General features: G+C 37.4%; 2 protein-coding genes across 2 annotated transcripts; both read left to right on the top strand.

The window, feature by feature from the left end:
• Window positions 1-417: 417 nt before the first annotated feature.
• Window positions 418-1,233, top strand: LOC124332428 (cytochrome P450 4V2-like). Its single transcript, XM_046788888.1, has 3 exons — window positions 418-593; window positions 701-785; window positions 911-1,233. The coding sequence occupies exons 1-3, from the start codon at window positions 498-500 to the stop codon at window positions 1,231-1,233; spliced, it is 504 nt and encodes a 167-aa protein (XP_046644844.1). The 5' UTR covers window positions 418-497.
• Window positions 1,234-18,072: 16,839 nt separating this feature from the next.
• On the top strand, window positions 18,073-19,405 carry LOC124321177. The gene is made up of 5 exons (XM_046784082.1): window positions 18,073-18,346; window positions 18,407-18,478; window positions 18,553-18,753; window positions 18,828-18,976; window positions 19,041-19,405. The coding sequence occupies exons 1-5, from the start codon at window positions 18,103-18,105 to the stop codon at window positions 19,053-19,055; spliced, it is 681 nt and encodes a 226-aa protein (XP_046640038.1). The 5' UTR covers window positions 18,073-18,102; the 3' UTR covers window positions 19,056-19,405.
• The last annotated feature ends 508 nt before the right edge of the window (window positions 19,406-19,913 follow it).

The following is a 19,913-nucleotide window of genomic DNA, read 5'->3' as shown; positions in this document are numbered from 1 at the left end:
GGGCCTATCTGTTTCATTATATTTCGTTAAGGCATTTTACCATAAATTTTCGTTCTTATTCTGGATTTAGTGAAAATTCGAGTCTTTCCTTCACATAAAAATAGATTTAAAACCGAAATATGTTAGAACCATAGAAATATTTGTATTTATCAGTAAACACTTGAATGAAATGGTTTTTATGTCTGCTGCGTTTCTATGGTTACCGAGATTCCACCATATTTTCAAATCATTCAAATTCCAATAAACTTTTTAATTGATTAAATGTTTCACTAACTATGACCAAGACAAATAGTATTTTAGTCCCAATATTACAGAGAAATTGCACATTGGCAAATAGGTGTCGTAAATAGAGAACAGGATAAGAAATGTTTAAAATATGGGCTATGTTGAAAGATTAATATTTCTTTTCTTCGCGAGCTTGAACCAAATTTCCGAGATCCGTATTGCGGGCAGGTGACGCCAGTGTCGGTTTCAAATTGTTTCCTTTATGTATAGAAATGTTGCTCGGCGTGAACCACCGACATCCAATTTACAAGATTTGGACCAGCAGTTTCTATCCAGCGGTTTTGGTCGCTCGTCTTGAGCTATGCAAAGTATAATATAATAAGATCACACAGCATCAAATGTCATTAGTTATTATCTGTACGTTTGAAGTGTTGTTCATCTCACCGATTTGCTCTTCCTGTGATTTACTTATTAGGCAATTTTATCCAGCAATAAATATGTGACGAGACCACGGGAATACCTCTTTGCTTTTTCCGAAAACATCCTTCCAATCTTATCGGGTAATATAATGAGATTTAACGACGAAAACCGTTTCTACTATATTATGCTTTATTATCTCACCTCTCTCCATAATGTGTAATATTATTGGCTTAATATTCCCGTTATTGATATTATATCCGGGCAGGCGAGCCGTGGAAAAAGCGCCGTCGCATGCTCAACCCGGCGTTCCACTTTCAAAATCTCAACGGGTTCCTGGATATTTTCAACGACTTGAGCCTCGACTGCGCTGCGAAAATCGAACGAATAATTCTCGTAACGGCATCATCAGGCTGCCAAGAGATTGACGTCCATCCGATTATGTCTCTGCTGGTGTTCGTTAATGGAGTAAAGTTATATTTTAACCTAGAACAAATTGCAAGATTTGATTTTTTTAATGAGCTTTATTACTATCAAGGTAATGAATACTTGTTCAAAACCCCCCGAAGAAATAATTATATTTACTATTAAAAATATTTAATTTAAATTAAAAATTGAATTTAACTATTAATTAAATACCGAATTTAAAATATTTAAAATTTAAAAAAATCATGAAATGATACCTTGTGATAGGCTTCATCATATCACCGAATATGAATGTTTTCTGTCGAACGGTATTCCAGTTGTATAATTTAGAAGTTGTAAAATTTTAAAAAATTTTACAGTACCGCCAAAAATGTTTAACACGGTCTCTTATGCCCGATATTCCCTAAGTAAAGTGGCTATAACTTATAAACTATAGGACCTAAATTTTTTCTATTGTTATTAACAAATAAAGAACATCCTAGAGTATAAGAATCGATCGTTGAAATATGGTGTTAATAGGACTTTTTCTTTAGTTATTCATATTTAAACTTAGTCTATGATTTTGTCTTATTACAAGTAAGTTTCAAAAAATTCCCACTACGAGCGTTGTCATCGTTTTCCTGTCAAGGAAGTTTTGTCATGTCTGTTGTTTTCTTGTAATGTGCTTTGGATACCAAATAATACAAATACACAGATATTCCATTGATAAGTAAAGCGAAATTTGGGTGTAGTACAGTACTTTATCCGCTAGAGGCACTACAAGCACTCCAAGAACTTGGGGTCAGTAGGGATAGGGCTAAAAGGATAGGAGAGAATCAACTTCTAAATAAAGACGTCTTTATCTATGTCTATACCAGAGTTATAGATGCATGGTAGAACCATTTATATGGAAAGGCCTTCCATTGCCTTTTCCTCCTGGAAGTGTTCTGGCTGGAGACCTTAGTTACAGAGCCACAGCGGGTGTGTTGGGAAACACATGTTTTTTTTCCAGTACCAAAATAAACAAAGTTTCAGTAGATGGCCGCTGTTGGCGCTGACCATTAGGTCTAAATCGATACTTAAGCACATTTTTCCACTTTCATTCGCGATATTGGCTGCAACTTTGGGAAAAATTTTCGAGAGGAAAATTTTACAGGCAGTGGTTCTACCATCATCTATAGCTCTGTCTATACCGTCATTTTCCCATTTTCAGGCCTATTTCTATAAATCTTTAAACGCTGTTTATATGAAACTACCTGAAAAAAAACAATGCAGCGTTTAACGATTCTCTGCTGAAATGGGCCTGCAAATGGGAAAAATTGTTTTAATAAAGTAATTTATGGATCATGTCTAGAGAACACATAGAAATATGAAATAAATAATACAATATGGGGAATATCTAAGCTCTATTTACAAATTAATACATTGTTAAAATGTTAATTGGTTTAATTACAAACTTACGGTGTGTGAAGACTCAAGTCAGTAGCGAATGAAAATAATTCTCAGAAGATCATCTGCTTGACGCGCCACCATACGGCATAGGACGACGATGTCTTTGACTAGGGGTATGGAGAGATGGTTGCCAATGGCCATGTTAAATTTCCCATAAGGGGATTTGACGGAAAGCTTTTTTCTTTTTTTTACTAGCGACATTTGTATGGACATGATACGGTGGGGGCCACCGTATCATGTCCATACAAATGTGAATGTGAATCTCGTTTGAATCAACGCCATTTTTATATGCCCATATTTCGGCATATTGACAGGGCCGTTTAGTAAAATGGCCGGAGCGGAGCCCCCCCCCCCTTAGGGGAAATTTAACATTGTCATTGGCAACCATCTCTCCATACCCCTGCTTTGACCATTCCTCTCAGACCTATCCCCGTTCATAGTCTTTACCCTCTTAGTCTGTGGTGGAAGATAAATTGGAAGCATATCTGTCAAAATTATTAGCCTACATGGGAAGCACGGAGGATGAGAAGAAGGCATCGCTCCATAAGCCCCTACAGAAAGAAGTGAAGACACCAGGGGTTCGTTAAGTGTTCACACAGTCAAATTCCCAATAGACGTTGCCAAAAGTCACGTGACCCAATAAGATGAAGCCTTGAGTACTCACGATCGTGCATTCGAAAAACATGGCACGAAAAGTGTGTTTAACAAAGCCAGGGGTATCGAGAGACCCCCATACCTGTCTCTCCATACCCATGACAAAGCTGCCATGTCCAAGCAAAAATTTAAATTAAAATTGGCAGTGCCAAATTGTAGCAGACTATGTCTGTAGTTGTAAATGGCATTGAATTCGAATACCTTCGAAATGGGCCAACTCTACAAAATAAGAATTTAATAAAAGATTATATTTTAAATCAATATATTAATTTGTTTTATCGTTTTAAAGGAATTATAGATAGGGCACAATGTTCTGTTTTTTTTCCAAAACATCAATTCTTATTTTAAATCTTATTTGGCAACATCGCATACCACTCACAGTGAGCATTCTAGAGCTAGAACTTAACGAATCCCAGTGTACCCCTACTAAAAAGTTGCCAGATTTCGTGAAATTCGGTTGCCAGTTCTAAGAAACGACGTTTTGGTGAAAGTGCCGTAGAATTATCTTTCCGTGACGACAGTCGTGGAAACGTCTGCTGTATGATACCGCATTCCAACTTCGACCACCAGGGACCCAAATCAAAACAAAAGTTTTCTGCCTCTTTCTTTCTAGAAATGGCAATGCTGGTCCTTAGGTCCAGTTCCCGAAATCTGGCAACTTTTTAGTAGGGGTACACTGGTGTCTTCACTCTAACCTAGTCAATGTTCCTCAGACTTCGTCTCTTTCTCCGTGATGGGAGTGAACGTGACTCTTCCAACAATTTGCACAAAAAATGTAAGTATTGATACTAAAGATAAAATGCAGCCATACCATGTCAATTTAATAACAAAACAATTTCTAGTAGAAAAATGATAAGAACGAGTTAAGAAATTTCAACTTTCATTCTTCAACTGTTGTTGACGACGTCTGTCGATTACTAGAAGGAGAAAAATATTAACTCTATACGGCTAAATGTCAATCTCCCACCTGGAGTTAAATAAAACGGAATTTAACAGTTTCGCTTTTTATCTGAAACATCGTTATGTAATACATTAATTGATGGGAAGCCACAAGAAATAGATAATTAGAGAGAAAAGTGTATTTTCACAGAAATTTCGCAAAAAACAAACAATGGAAACACCAAAGAGGAAACGGATGATTTAGAATCAACGCAATTCAACATTCTTCAATTGCCCTCCTTTTTGGTTAAACAAAACAGATTTCAGGAGTTCCAGAATAATAATGATAACAATTTTTATCTCGGCCTCTTTATCTTGTGCACCGATTTGACCGTGATGGTGAACTTTCAATTGATATCTTCGACAGAAGACCATTATGGTCGTCAAATTCTTGAATGTCAATGATAATAAAGGATCATCTGGTTCCTTTAAATTAATCTGAATCTATTTTAGAACACACAACAATTCTCGTATGCTCGAGTGGAGCACGTTACCCGACTCCGTTGGTTTGAGGACCAGTTGATCCAGAAACTCTTCGGATTGAAAGAGCTCTATGAGTAAATTGACTATTGCAAAAGCATGGTAAGCATTCAATTAGCGGGTATTATCCGTCGAGCGAGCGAACCATTCCTTTAACAAATCTATACAGAAGAAAGACAACAGAGCCATTCCGTAAGCCGATATATTTCTTCAGAATACGTTGGCTGATGAAAAAAGATTGAACCTCTAAGTGTTAGCGCCTCTGAGTTTTCAAGGCTTCCAGTTCTTCAATTAGTTGAGAATTCGCGTTAGTTTTTGAAAGATAGCTTCTCTCATTGAGATTGGAGTGAATCAGTCTTCGGAATTGAATTGACTTTTTGCAACTCCAAGGCTCTCTTCCAGCATTGCTCCTGTACATTAGTATCTTGTTCTACATCATTATCGGTTCTTTATATATTATATTTTAATTGAAAGGTGACTATGAAAAAAAGGGGGACCCATACTTTCCTCCTCTCCCCTTTCTTCCCTCGGGACAATTCTCTGTGGATTCGGTCCAAAAAAAGTAAACATTAGGGAATAAATTTAAATATGACGTATTTTCACTAAAATACGTCACAACAATTAGTTCTAGAATAAAGCTTATTCACTTATCTATCTAGTAAAATTGTTCCCGGGATCCTGCTGTAAACTGTTAACTTACAATTAACAGTTTTGCGGGACACGCTTTTCCCCCATAAAAAATGCACGGGGAAAAACGGACTAGGGGAAAACATGGCGGATTCCGCAAAAGTGTGTTCACAAACAAGGGGGGGGGGGGGTTCGCGTCAGTCACTTCCTCTATTCATGGGCTCTTGAACTAACAATGTTTATTTTCGAATCCACAAATTTTTCAAAAGAGTTAATGGGAACGCCATAGAACAACACATATAACTTCAGAAACGCACAGCCAGTGTTACAAAACCAAAGGATCAAAGTGAATCTTGGCACTGGAGTCGATGCTTTCAAACTGTTTTTGCATCGTTTCAAGATACCAATTGAGCTTCCTGCAATAAACAGCCGAGTATATACTGTATATATGTATAATGTAACATGTATATAAAAAAACTTACAGAAGACAACTGTGTACTGCGAGCACTTTTCACAAGAACTGTGACTTTTTTAGGGTTTGGCCCTTCTTGCATATAATTTGAAATATTAATTAAAATGGACATGAGAAATATCAAAAGAACAGTACCAATCACGGTGTGTTGGAGAATTACTAGGAATATAATGGAAACGAGAGCAGTGTTGGTCTAGCAGTATTCGGCTTCCAAGATTCCATGAACAATCACAAAAGATTTGTGGAGTGATATGTACACGATTCTCATGTTTTGATCGGTTTGTAACCGATGAAATTGGTACGTTGCAACCAAAAACACTACAATACACTTTTGATTCAGATATCTCTGTTTTCGCCGATGAAAAAACATTTGCAGTAATAGTATTGGAAAAATTTGAACATATTTCGTTTCCGGGTTTGCGGAAGAATTATTCCGAGCCTTACAGACTAACCACTTGGTCACTACTGCATATCATCCACAGTGTAATGGCCTCGTTGAAAGGTTCAACCATACCTTTGCAGAGATGCTATCCATGTTCATCGATTCCAATCACTCAAATTGGGATGACGTTATTGATCATGTTGTGTTTGCTTACAAATATTAGCAAACAGGAGTCCACCGGAGTAACACAATTTTTTATGTTGTATGGTCGTGAAGCACTTTTACCAATCGACGTGGCTCTTGGAAATAACCCCAACCATTCTGTACTAAACAATTCCTTTCCCCTTTTACAGCGATTTCCATATCTCTGTGAACAAATCAAACGTAAGCTTCTCATGGTCCAACAGCGACAAAAACAACGATACGATTCCCGTCGTAAAAAAAAATTCTTATAATGTTGGAGATTTGGTCTGGGTTTATCGTCCTTTGCGTAACAAAGGACGTTCAATAAAACTGCTACACAAGTATCATGGTCCATTCCAAGTGAAACAGAAATTGACGAATCTTACGTATGCATTAATATTAGCCCATGGGCGAAAACAATTAGTTGATACTGTGCACGTATGTAACCTAAAACCAATTCATCCTCGACCTTCAATACCTACACCTGACATAAGTTTATTTCCGAGACCGCTGGCAAGCGTTTCGCGAGATTCAACGGAGGACATGTCACCGTTGGGGACCTCTGAGCACTACTCCGTCCCTTCCAAACCAACTTCCCAACTCCCTCTTCTCTCTTTACCGACTCCGGAACTAGTTGCGGTTCAGCGAGTGTGTGATGTGGGCACAGATAAACCTCCCAGATAGGAATTTTTGTCCCAAGGCGGGACCAAAGCCGTGCGGCTGGTGCGGTGGGCACAGGGGAATCTCTAAGATGTCCCATTGCGAGCCCTTATTTGGATACGTCACTCATTTTTCATCTTGTCGGATACGTCATTTTTTACTCCCTCTCGTAGAAGTCTCTGATGCGTCCCGTTTTTATTTTTTGGCTCCTTCTCGACACTTAGAAAATTTCGGAGAATTTGTCTTTGTCTTTTCGCGGCAAAGTTTGATTCTAAAATCTTATTATTACCTTTATCTTCGAAATTGTATATATGAATTCGTGGCCCATCTGTACAGTACTGGCTTCTCACCACGACGATCCGAGTTCGATCCCCGGTTCAGGTTGCATATTTCTTCAACAATGCTGTTAGTACGCTGTCGATTTATGTAGTGTTTCCGGTAACACTTTGCATACTTTGACAAATAAACTTGTCGTCCGGATATCCGGTTCAGCGTTCGTGAAAAGATGTCGGCACAGCAAACAGTCATAACAAAAAGAAGAGGAAAGAAAAAAGGAACGAAATTCAGAGTCCAGAAAAATATTTATTATTAATGACATCTTGAGATCCTTTTTCCGTCCCAAGTACGTCTAAAGTCCATCCAATGGGACGGGATAAGGACCGCTATGAGATCTCGGCGAAGCGGACATTGGCCATACGTAAAAGACGTCCTTGGAATGTAAACTTGGGAATCTGCTATGTGCCAAGTACATCTCAGACGTCTCAAAGTGACGTATTTTGGACGTCTATGGGACTGCACTGTGCTATCTGGGCTATTTCCACCCTCGTTCGTCGCCCCCGTTCCCGTTTAATCTATGATAATTTACGGCCTAGAAAAGGTTTGACGATCGCTGATCGATTAGGAATGAAGAAATAGAGATTCCCATCATTTTATGTTTTGAACCTTCCCTTCTTGTGTTGTGTAATTCATGATCGGGGTCAATCATTTTTTTGTGAGGGGGGAACGTCACGATTTACTAACGTTTCTGTATGTCTCTTCATTTTTCTGGTATGTCTTTCTTGGAAGTGTTTTGGTGTGGTGACCTAGACCCTAATTAGCTATCGTTCCTAGTATTGTTGTTTGTAGGCTTGATCACTTTCCTAGAATAAATTCCTTTTCTCCCACTTAACAAATTTACCTCTTTACTCCTTGGTCACAAAAAACGGCAGAGTGTTTTCAGAGCTTCTTCGGGCTGGTTCTCTCTCTCTCTCTCTCATTGCGTCTGGCTTTTTACATATTAACGTCTACTTTCTATCTCCGTGTTGTTTTGAGATAGATTTTGCATCGATCTAGTGGTAGTGTCTGTAGCAGTAGTGGACGATCGGCTCTTTGACTGTCTTTCAGAGCAGCATTGGGTTTATCGTTAACTAGTGTGTATAATTTCGCCCTTGCGTCATCAGCCAAGTATACGGTCGTACACGAAATTCGTGACAATATTCTCATCTGAGGAATGCCGTCTCCCAAGGGTTGCGCCATAATAACGATGATCACGGTCGCTCACTTGTAGGTTGAAAACATTCGAACGGCGTCGAGGATATTGTCAATCACAGAGTCTTTCCAATTGGGCAGTCCGTTAGGTTGTAATGGAAGACTGAATCCATATATTGAATTGTATGTGCTGTTGTATTCTCTCTTCCCCACAATGGCTATCTTTGGTAGTAGTTTGTTTAAATTTATGATCCAACAGTCCTTGGACGTTGACTGATCCTTTTTTAAATAGAAACAGAATTACTTAATTATAGGTAAAAATAATATTTTCAAATAAGAACTAACCTTCTGGAACAAGAGTTTGAAATTTGGCAAGTTAGTTACCCATTGTCCTTGGAGAAGGGAAAACTCCTTTAAAATTAGCATGAAGAATTTCGACATTCGTCTTCTTCCCAAAATGTAGGTGTTCAGACAGAAATTGTTTAAGGCTTCGTTCATATACCTATATCCCTTCACCTTTGTCTTACTCTGTGAAAATGATTGTTCTAAAATTCTTTTTAAAAGTGGCCCGGCTTCTTCAATGATGGGCGAATTCTTGAGTATCGTCTGCAAGCATCGGTATCTGTCACACAGAGGAAGAAGTTGTGCAGACAACATTCCGTTTGTTTTAGCAAGTTGTCCAAATTCATCGATCACTTTACAATACATCTCAATTGTTGTTTGTCCTTCAGTTTCTGTCACTTTTCTTAATTTGGATCTTCTTCTTTCTTCCCGTGAGTTCCAATTGATGCTGGTGGAGTTGGACGGGTCATCTCCACCAGCAATTAAAAATCCTTAGGACGAGAAGTCTTAGAATTTCCTCGTGCTTTAGTAGTATTTGGAGTGATGTTCTTAACAACTTTTTTCTTCTTGGTGGGGTTCACTGGCTCAGTGTCTCGTTGATTGGTGTCAGCGTCATCTGACATTTTCTGTTCTGAAGATTGTATTGGCACCACCATAGGCTTAATATCGGAAACTTCTTCATTGTGCACTTCTACTTCGACTTCTACATGCAGTCCTTCCAAGACTTCTTCAGGATCACTGTCGGAGATGTTTGAAATCTCAATTGAGGGATGAATTGTGTTTCTCCGTTCTCTTCACTGTGTGTTCCACCGGATGAACCAGGCTGTGGATTCGCAAACCTTTCCATTAATTGTTTACTACCTTGACCACATCCTTGACTGTTTAGTTTTGTTTTGTTGTGCGATTTCTAAAATGAATGAAAATAAGACATTAAAGGATTGCTTAAAAGTTAAAATCAGTAAATCAGTAACAAATTAGTTTTGACAAAGATGAGTTCTTTTTGCTTAGCAAGCCACTCGCAAAAGCTTGACTATCAATGGCTTCGACAACTTTTCTTTTATCTGTGAAGTCTCAGTGGGCAAATTTTCCTTTTCTTTTATCTGTGAAGTCTTAGCGAGTTGTTTGGGCAAGTGTAGCTGGATTGGAAGGCGGATTTCTATACGTAGATTTTTTAGTTTGAAAGATTGCAGCCCGTGGAAGCTTCAATGTTGGAAGTGTTTCTCCTTCGATAAGTTTCTTGCTTCTGCCCCTTGTATGGAATCACTGTCCCCGAGTGTGAACATGAAAAATTTCTGGTTTATTCCGATACAACCCTGCTAGCACAAGATATCCATAGGATATCCTATGTTAGTCCCTTCATCCAAGGGACGTCTCGCCCTTTATGGAACAACTAGGGATATCCATAGGATAATTTTTTTGGGTCGTCAAATAGACGTCCAATTTTTACGTCCTAAGGACGGAAAAGTTGGACGCATTTAGGACAATAAATATTGAATGTCCTGTTGACATCCATCTTCCTTCCCAGTTCCCACCGTATATAATCCATACATGATAAAGTCTATAAATATCATATTGGAGATGAGCGGTGTAATAAAACATTATTTTAACTTAATTATCTGTAAATCTACGATATGATTTCTTTGTAATTATAAAAAATACATAAATTTTTGTAAATATTATATTGAAATAAAATCTTCGCTTTATTCCATATTTAATATTCTCTCCTCCTTAAAATATTGTTGCAATAATTCAATCTAAAACTTTATTACTAAGTGCAAATATAAGAACTAGGTTATTATTCTATTCATTATAAAATTATCATAAGGAAATATGCCACATCAGAAGAAGATGTGACAAAGAAATAAAAGTGCAGCAGCATCGGTGAAAGAAGTAGTTGGATGGGTGACCCGACTCACACGCGCGAAATTCTTTTCTTCAATCCCCAAAATTTTCTTTCCCTACTATGTCCTTTGGTGACGTCCATTGACTGTCCACGGTGGGACATCCTTGGGAGCGACATTTGGATGTCCCACGTACGGACTCAGGACGGACCGATGGGATATCCCATCGTCCTTTCCGGACACACACAGTCCGTCCTGGCAACGTAAAATTGCTAGCAGGGAATGGTCCAAATTGAGAAATTCTATCTTCCTTAGATAACTCTTCTGTGAGGGTTTTACCCGAAAAAAGAGTTCGAATGAATTTTTCAATGTCAAGAATTTTCTCTGCAGTAATTTTTGATAATGCTCGAAAAGAAACATAACCAGATGTTTTTAATAGAAAGACAATATGTGGGGACAATTCTGGCCCATAGCTTCCAAGAATGGAAAACATATTTTTGGTAGAAGTCATTTTAAATTTGAAAATCATATAGACAGCTTTCGCATTACTTCTTCAGGCCCTATTATCTTCATATTCAGAGCAGACCACATAACGCTGTAAGAAGGAAAACGAAAAATCTAAGTGACAAACGTCAAAGCGTCAAAGTCAAATAAAAAAGTGAACGATTTTTTTTTCTGATGATGTATTTTCATTTATTTATTATTCAATACAAATTGTGAAGTTCCTGTATATTTTCATGTTAAAAAGTGGGTAATGAATTAGGAGAAAGAAAAATGGCTAAAGATTCTGCGAGATTCTAAAGATTCTGTGGGATGCTATGGAATTTATTCTACCCTAGTGGCACACGATGGCCTTTGGATGTCCACCTATGGTCTTAGGTTGACCCCAAATGATGTTCTTTGGATGTATTTTGGACATCTTTATTACCGTTCCATGCCAAGTCTTGAGGTTATCCGTGGGACAATTTTTGGGACATCCATGGATCATCCATAGGATGCCCTATGGATATCATATTTCGATACTCATGCAAATTCGAGTGTTCTAAACACTAGACCATAGACTGATAGTAATAATATATTTGAAAACCAATAGATCGCTTAGTGTTGTGACCTCTGTGTGTTATGGGCGTTGATAATAATGTTTGGTGATGAGGGGAAAAAAATGAAAAAAATGAAAAATAAAAATGAAATAAAATAAAATAATAATATAATAAAATAAAATAAAATAAAAACGATGAATTAACGAATGCCTCCTGGAGGTAACAAGGACAAAAAAAAGGACATCTTTTGGCTATCAGTCAGAACAAAGTTCCAAAATAAGCCAGAAAACGAAAGATAACAAATAAGAGAAAGGAATGTAATTAACGGACTACCTATTTACAGCTATCATGCATGACTGCGTAATGCTAATTCTGATGCTCCAAACATGGCTCTTACAGGTGAAATGTCAAGGAAATAATGTAACACCAAGCACCATATTGATGTTCAATGGTAAACATCTACTTTCAAAAGATGTTTTTTATGTTAGGCCACAGACCACAAAGTGAAAGTGGTTACGCTAATTAGCTAAACATACACACAAAGGTGATTACCTGTAGTGAGAATCTGGTCAAGGAGTCTTTATAGTAAAGAGTAGACTGGGAGCTTAGTTTACTACTGGGACTCCTAGGACGACTCAGTATAGGTCCTAAATTCAGAGAAGTTAGAATTTGATGCCATCCTCACCATTCATCATTCTAGAATAAATCTAACGTTAGGTTATGTGGAATTTTCTTTATTGACAGTCGATAACGATAACATATTGAATGGTTATTTAATTCGCGATTCACGCTTGCAGCACGCTTGCAGCCTTGGGTTACACTTTTGATTCTAACTTGTTTTTCGCAGTTGCAGACAAGATTGAACGTTTATAATCCCCATCGATAGATGTCGTGTTTGTTTTTGTTTTTTATTTCTTTGAGTGGCAATTTGAAAAATTCTAAAATAATAATCAAGAAAATAGCTTTATGGTCTGTGTAAAGCAAAATTTTTAGTCTCATTCAACCAATGCTTTGATGAAGATGCTTCATTGCTTGATTATGGCTTGCCAAGGATTGTCAAGGCCACTTTGAGTCTGAGGCGTTGTCAACGAGTTCCTTTCAACTCGTTACAATTTTACGTAACCAACACAAATGCAAATAAAACTTACTTCTGATATCATCTCGACTTCTCATACATGTTCCTGCCATTGCCCGTCCTCCATTTATGCGAAGTCAAGGAGGCAGGTGGATTGTTGTTACTGCTCCTTTGCATCTGAAAAAGAATACAAGAACAATCAACACGTGTCAGAATTGTGAAAGGCTCTGCTTTTAACAAAAAACAATGTTAATAAATTCAACCAATATCCGGTTGGTCTCTTTTAGTTAGCCATCTGGCCAGATGAACCCGGAAGAACCTGGAAGATAAAAACATTAAGAGTGAGATTTCCGTATTTCCGTATTGTAAACAAAAAACTTGTCAGAGAATTACGAGAATCAGCCAGTTTTGGGAATAGTACTCGATGACCGTTGAAATCTTTTGGCTAACCTAAATCAGCAATCAGTAGCTGTCGATGAACACGAACGCGAAATAAATGATCACATATTCGTGAATACACATTCTGCGTCCTGTTTATTCAGAGAGACTAGTTCCTCATCAGATAAACCAAAATGGTTGTAGGGCGAGGACTTTTGGATTTTCCCACTACATGTGCGATGGTTTTATTTTCTTCTGATGTGGTTCTCGTATTTAACTGTGTGCCATATAAGTCCGAGAAAAAGTCATCCCAAAACATTATTTTGAATACATAATTACGACCGATTACGAATTATTGCGCTTTTGCAACATCGCGTGTGCAATAAAAAATTGCAACAAAGTAGTCAACCGTAGTCAACTCAAAAAGGAAGTCGGAAAATTCTTCAGAATTTCAATTTTGGAATAATGCTAATAGATATACGATAGAGCTGAAAATATATCAAATCAAAAGGTGTTACGAGTAAGCTTAAGCTTTTATGGAAAAGAAATGAAAGTTCTCCCTATACAGAACTGTTCCACCAACTTGTTTTATTCCTGACAAAAAAAGAACGATACCTTATTTGATCCACACGTACCAAACGTCCCAACGGACCATGCAACAAAAACAAACAAACAAACTATGCTAATTTCCAAGTCTGATAGAACGAACTAATATACGGCAACAACTGGTGGTTCCACCCTTATCATATTTAGCCTTCTAACTGACTTCAAATATGCGTCAGAATTGTGAAGAGCTACGTTTTCAACAAAAACAAGGATCATAATCTCAACCAATATCTGTTGGTCTCGTTAAGTAAGCGATCCAGCCGAAAAAATCCGGCAGGAAGAAGACAGACTGAGAAGTCAATTTAAGAATTACAGGGGAGCGTCATCGCCGATGCGATTTAATAGACTTTCATTATTGCCTCCAAAATTGATTTGCATGACTAGCATTGAGTATCAGCGCAGCAAAAAAATTAAATAAAAATTAACGACAAATGAAAAGACTCAAACAAATAAAATCGAGTTTATATCCCATATCCTAATTAAGTATCATATCCACCTCAACAGAGAAGCTATGGCCAAAATGTAACGAGATTTGATTAATCACAGCACCGTGTGTTGTACCATAACCCTCATCTCTTCTCTTTTAATTGTATACCATACAAACAATCTTCGTCATAAAAAATCATCAAACCAATCAGCGCGATTTATTAACTTACACATTAGAACCATCTTTGCTTTGTAAATAATACCACTTGTTCACCTGCCTTCTATATAATAGGAAAAATAAAGACACGACATTACTACATCACCTTTTGAACACAATCCACTTATCTACAATGCTCTCCATCGTTGCTTACACATTCAAATATAATAAAAGTGAGGTTTGTCAACTAATAACTGAAAATTTAACAAATCATCCAATTGAAGTCGTGGTCATGGTGTGGTTTTCGCACTAACCTTGATTCTTATAAAAGGCGGTAGCCATTGGTATGCACTTTCGTCCAGGTTTGTCAATTCTCTGTCAGTCTCCAGAGTTCCAACAGTTTTTCCTCCGAAGTCAAGGAGCTAGGTGGTGCCATTTCTGTCCTACGCGTCTGAAATGAAGAAAAAATAACAATGAATAAATAAATTCACGCAATATGTGAAGAACTTCGGTTCTGAAAACCGCATTTTTTTTCCATTTAATTATACATTATGAAAATAAAATCTACCACGAAGTTACACGCTGAGTAAGGAGGTCGGAATACTACCAGAACAAGAATTTTCTGATGTTAATGAATAAAAAATAAATAAATATGAACCAGTAACTTTGCTTTTATAAAAAACAAGTCTTGGGAAATGAATTCGTCAACCCTGTACATTTTTTGTAGCATTTTATTTTGATTCAGCAAGAATCTGTATGACAAATGTGAACTGGAAATACTCAATCATGTCTGGATGCAGAAAAGACTGGATGCAGTATCAAGATTTCCAGCAGTGACTTTTGTTTATCCAGATTGACTAGTTTTATAACCCAAAATGGTTCAACAACAACAAAAACGACCCGCAAAATAACTTCCATCGATGGAAACGAACACTCAATCAGACTTCCTGATTAGAGAAAACAAAAATGTCATCTTCCAGTCCACTAACAAACGCCCATGCAGATTAACTGAAAAGTAATTTATGTTCCCTTTCAACAGATAGGTTTCACTACAATTTATTTGGCAGCTAGCAATTTTTTATTTGATTGATTTCGGTCAACTGTGTTCAATTGTTTCTTGCTTCTCTCCAACCGGGAATGAGGTGTTTGATCAAGAACGACGACGAATAATAAAATAAATTTGCCGCTACGTTGGAACAGAAAATACGAACATCAGATTTTGAGAACCTGTTTCGACCAATAGAAACATCCAAATTTGCTTATTCAACTACTAAAGATGTTTTGAAGCACAACTGGGGAAAAGTTGTGCTCAAGTTCAGTCCCTCAAAAGAAAAGTCTGCAAGTTCAACAGCAAGAATTTCCTGCGGTATTTTGCAAATTGGGTGTGGATCAGTTAATGAGTTTTCTTGAGCACAAAGCCATCAGTTAAATCGAATAAAATGTTTCCATGTCTATTTTGCATTTAAAAAAATAAGAATAGGAGCCAACTTAAACACGCACCTTCACGGTCACCCATAAAATAATATATGAAACCTTCAGTAAATTTAAATTTGTGATTGTCCCCTTCTGTAGCCAATTTAACTGTGTGGCTGTGCGCAATCGTACAACGAAGCAAAATCTACACTATATAAGACGACTACCTCTTCGATTGTTACTATACACACGTTGAATGAAGGTTCTTGGATTCGGAATAAAAAAAATGCAAAAAGATGTCACTGTTGTTACTTATTGATAGCAGAAAGCCAGATATCATATTCAAGCGTTAGAAGCAATGCACCAGCAAAGAGTTTGATTCAAAAAGTCCCATTCAGAAAATAATTCAGTTACCCGACAACCTCGTGTTCGTCTTCCAAGGAAAATTAAAATGGTGTGTTTCAAGAGTCACGATACAATCCCATCTTAAACCGATAAAAAGGAGCGAGACCTAGGCTTAACTAATCCCGTGTTAGTAAATAAAAAAAGAGGTGTAAGAATCACTTTGGGATGATCTGCTGAGAAGTTGTTTGCTTGATGACTGAAAGGTGATGCGAGGCGGGCCAGTGATATCCTGCGATAAATAATAAAAAGGAAAGCCATTTTAGTTGCATTTACTCAAGAAATTTGTAGGAGTGAAAACAAACAAATATTTGATAACTGAAAGCTAAAGCTGAAGTGGTCGTTCGAGCACTTTTGCACGGATGTCAAAATAATGTCAACAAAAAGAATAAATTAATTGTCCAATTGTGATTTTGCAGTAGATGTGAGAGATTAATGGAACGCGAATACATCCACTCTCACGAGGACACGGGGAAAGTTAGAGACTTCACTGATGGCAGAATGTCGCCGTCCTAAGACGACGAAACAATATCTGTTTTGTTTCGAAGGAGGAAACTACCGATAATCGTGTAATATGGACAAGCTAATCGGGCAACAAATTTAAAGAATATCTTTATTAATATCTGATCTATAATGTGTAGGCCTAATACGTCAGCATTTTGGAGCTGCTCAGGCTTTGTTTAACATTTTTACGAAAATGAAACAAAAACATTTTTTCTCACATGCATGTAAAAATAATCGTACTAGAGACTATGTAAGATTTGAAATTCATATCAAATTGACAAACAAGCCGATCGTCTTTTTAGTTGCTTCCATCTCCTACCACATTTTTGTCAAGATATAAAACAAGTGTTGAGCGAATAGCCAAGGAAACTATCAGCACAGAAAAGACAAGTCAAAGGAGCTCTTATGAGCATGCCGTCAAATTGATCGAGAATATGTTTTAAAGTGAACCGGTTCTTTCTCACATTTGGAGAAGACAATAAAGGACGGAGAGACGAGAAAGTGGGCTAAATTATCAAAATTTAGATGACAATAACGAAAAGTGTGAAATGAACTAAAATGCCAGAAACGAAATAATTAAACGGTAAATGACTTCATTATAGATAACTTATTTTCATAGGACAGATAATGTAGAAAGTGGATTTAGACGCCACCTTGGCTTTCTGAAAACAGTAGACATCGATTTCCAAAAGGAGTTTGAAAAAAGCAGAAGATAAAAATGAGCTAATAGAGGGGGAGTGTTGAAGATGGAATTGCTATTCCGTAAAAGGAGAACGAATAGGAAAAGTTGTACGGTTGGTACATGAATGACCTTGGGTTATTAATCAGCGCGATATTCAATTCGATAAATCTAAAAAATCTTTTACTGGTTTTAATTAATTTGGAAAAATCTTAATTCGACAAACTCAACTACCTGCACTCAACAAGCATTAACTCCTACTCCCACGAGGAATCAGTTCCCGGTAGAGATAACCCAAAATGGTTGGAACTGTTTCAACAGTCGCTCGTCTCCATATCAACTTCACACGCGATCACTAGTTCTCAATATGGAAGTGTACACCAATGTCATTCATATCTCTTATGCGAGAAAGATATCATTATAGTTCATTTACCGACGCCTTTAAAAATTAGTAAAGGGGTATTTTTTATTTCTTTAATACTTTTGTCTTGTGTTTAAATAATTTTTGTTCCATATAAAATAATTTGGGTGTGGAGTTATTGAATGCGCAAGGGCATCAGTAAATCAGTTTATCCATTTTATTTTGCAAATGAGTTGAATGAGTACGAGTGAAAACGCAAACTTTTTCACCTTCAGTTGATCTGATTTCCCTATTAAATAACAAATACCCGGAGGTAACCACACGGCAATGCGCAACATTCGCACTATTTAAAGGACGACCGTTTTCCTCAGTTTCCCATCATTCGTCGCCATCAAATCTACGATCGGTAATAGCAAACGGTAATTAAAAAATTAACCATCGATTTGTTTATGTTAGTTCTATTCGTACATGCCATTGTTTAAAAATTGCTCACTCAATTCACCCTTTAGATTATTATGATCTTTGTCTCCTTGACGGCCTACGGTTCGACCTCCTCTGTACAGCAACCGACAGACTGGAACAACCCTTACTTTTACTACCATTACAACACCCCACTGGCCCTGCCTACCCAGAAGGTCTCGGCCGATGAAAAAGCAGGAAATCATCAGCAGCTATTCACTAATTACAACGATCACAGTATGCATAACACGCTAGGATCTCATGTCGTACTGTTAACAACATGTCTAAGGGATTTGAAAAGTAAGTTAAGAAACCGTTTGTAAGGGTAATTCGGATACATTACTTAAAAACTATTTTCAGCCACGAAAACCGATTTGGTACACACACATTCCGAGGTCGAAACTGTGAAAAAGGAGTTGAATAAGCTGAAAGGTGATTGTTTAACTTTTTCATTTACAAAACGAAGAATAACCATAAAAGTTGAAATAACCCCATTGATTATCTAGAGAATTTCCAATTTAACTCGACGACAACTCAACTTTTGGCCAACGTTATGACTACGGTCGAAAATATGAAAAAAGATATGACCGATTTGGCACACACTACGCAGCGTTTGGACGAAACACACACATCAAGCGTCGAGAGCGTAAAGAAAGAATTGGCCAATGTAATGACTACAGTTGAAAATATGAAAAAAATTACTAATGGTAAGTTCAAGAGCTCTCTGAAAAATCCATCGTGATTGGGGAAAAAATAAACTTCATTTTAATTTATTTGACAGAGAGCGCTCCATCCAGCATCGGTCGAATGCCCGAATCTTGCAACGATCTGCATAAAATTGGTCACCGCAAGAGCGGACTTTTCACGGTCATGGGCAACAAGACTGTCGACAACGTTTCTGTGATTTCACAAAAGAGATCAACGATGCAGGTAAAGACTAAAATTGAGCAATAAAAACCGATTAACTCTATTAACACGAAATTGTAATGGATAGGTTTTCAAAAAGTGATCGGCTTCTTCGACGTTAAAACATCACCCGTTCATTTTTACGCGCAAAAACCTTATCCTACTGGAATCTCAACACCGTTATTCCATTCGAATTGCTGAGATTGAACGTGGGCAACGCCATGAGCCTTTCCGGAATCTTTGTGGCTCCTAAATCTGGCAGATACTTTTTCTCTTTTTCGGGTATTAGTGATGGCAATATATTTGCAAGAGTCGAGTTGCAATTGAAAACTGAAACCGTGGATTGGTCAAAGGTAGGAGCCCTAAAGCAAACGTATTCCCTGCAATCCACTTTAGAACTTGCCAAAGGCAACCAAATTAGACTCATGCTACTAGAAGGAGCAATTCATGATGGCAAAAACCGAATTTATACACATTTTGTTGGCCAGCTACTCGAAGAAGAAATCCTTCATTAAGTTGCCCAGAATCGAAGGAAGAACCGGTTTTGATTTCGACGCAAAAAAGAACGCCCAGTTATTATTGCTTTCTCTTTAGGGTAGCCACGATAGCCAACCTATTATAAGCAACACAATTATTTAGAAATGGTGAAGGTAATGTGAAATCTGGATTGGAAATAAAAACAGTTAAGCAAAGGTGTCGATGTTGTTATACTTATTAATTACAAAAATTTCAGTGTTTTCGACGTCAGCGATCCGGTAAAAACTGAGGGAGGGTAAAAAACATGAAGCTTACAAATAAGTCCTGAGAAGTCGTTCGACGATAAAAATTTAACAACTGGTAGTTTGGTTGCGCATACCTTCAACTCAACAGATAGCCTAACAATTTCTGATGACGTTGTTTATTTATAAAAAAAGCAAAAACTGGAAAAACAAACCCTATCTATTAAAAAAACGCATCCCAC

This window comes from Daphnia pulicaria, chromosome 1, assembly GCF_021234035.1.
Source record: "Daphnia pulicaria isolate SC F1-1A chromosome 1, SC_F0-13Bv2, whole genome shotgun sequence".
Taxonomy (NCBI): domain Eukaryota; kingdom Metazoa; phylum Arthropoda; class Branchiopoda; order Diplostraca; family Daphniidae; genus Daphnia; species Daphnia pulicaria.
This window is presented reverse-complemented; position numbering and strand designations above follow the sequence as displayed.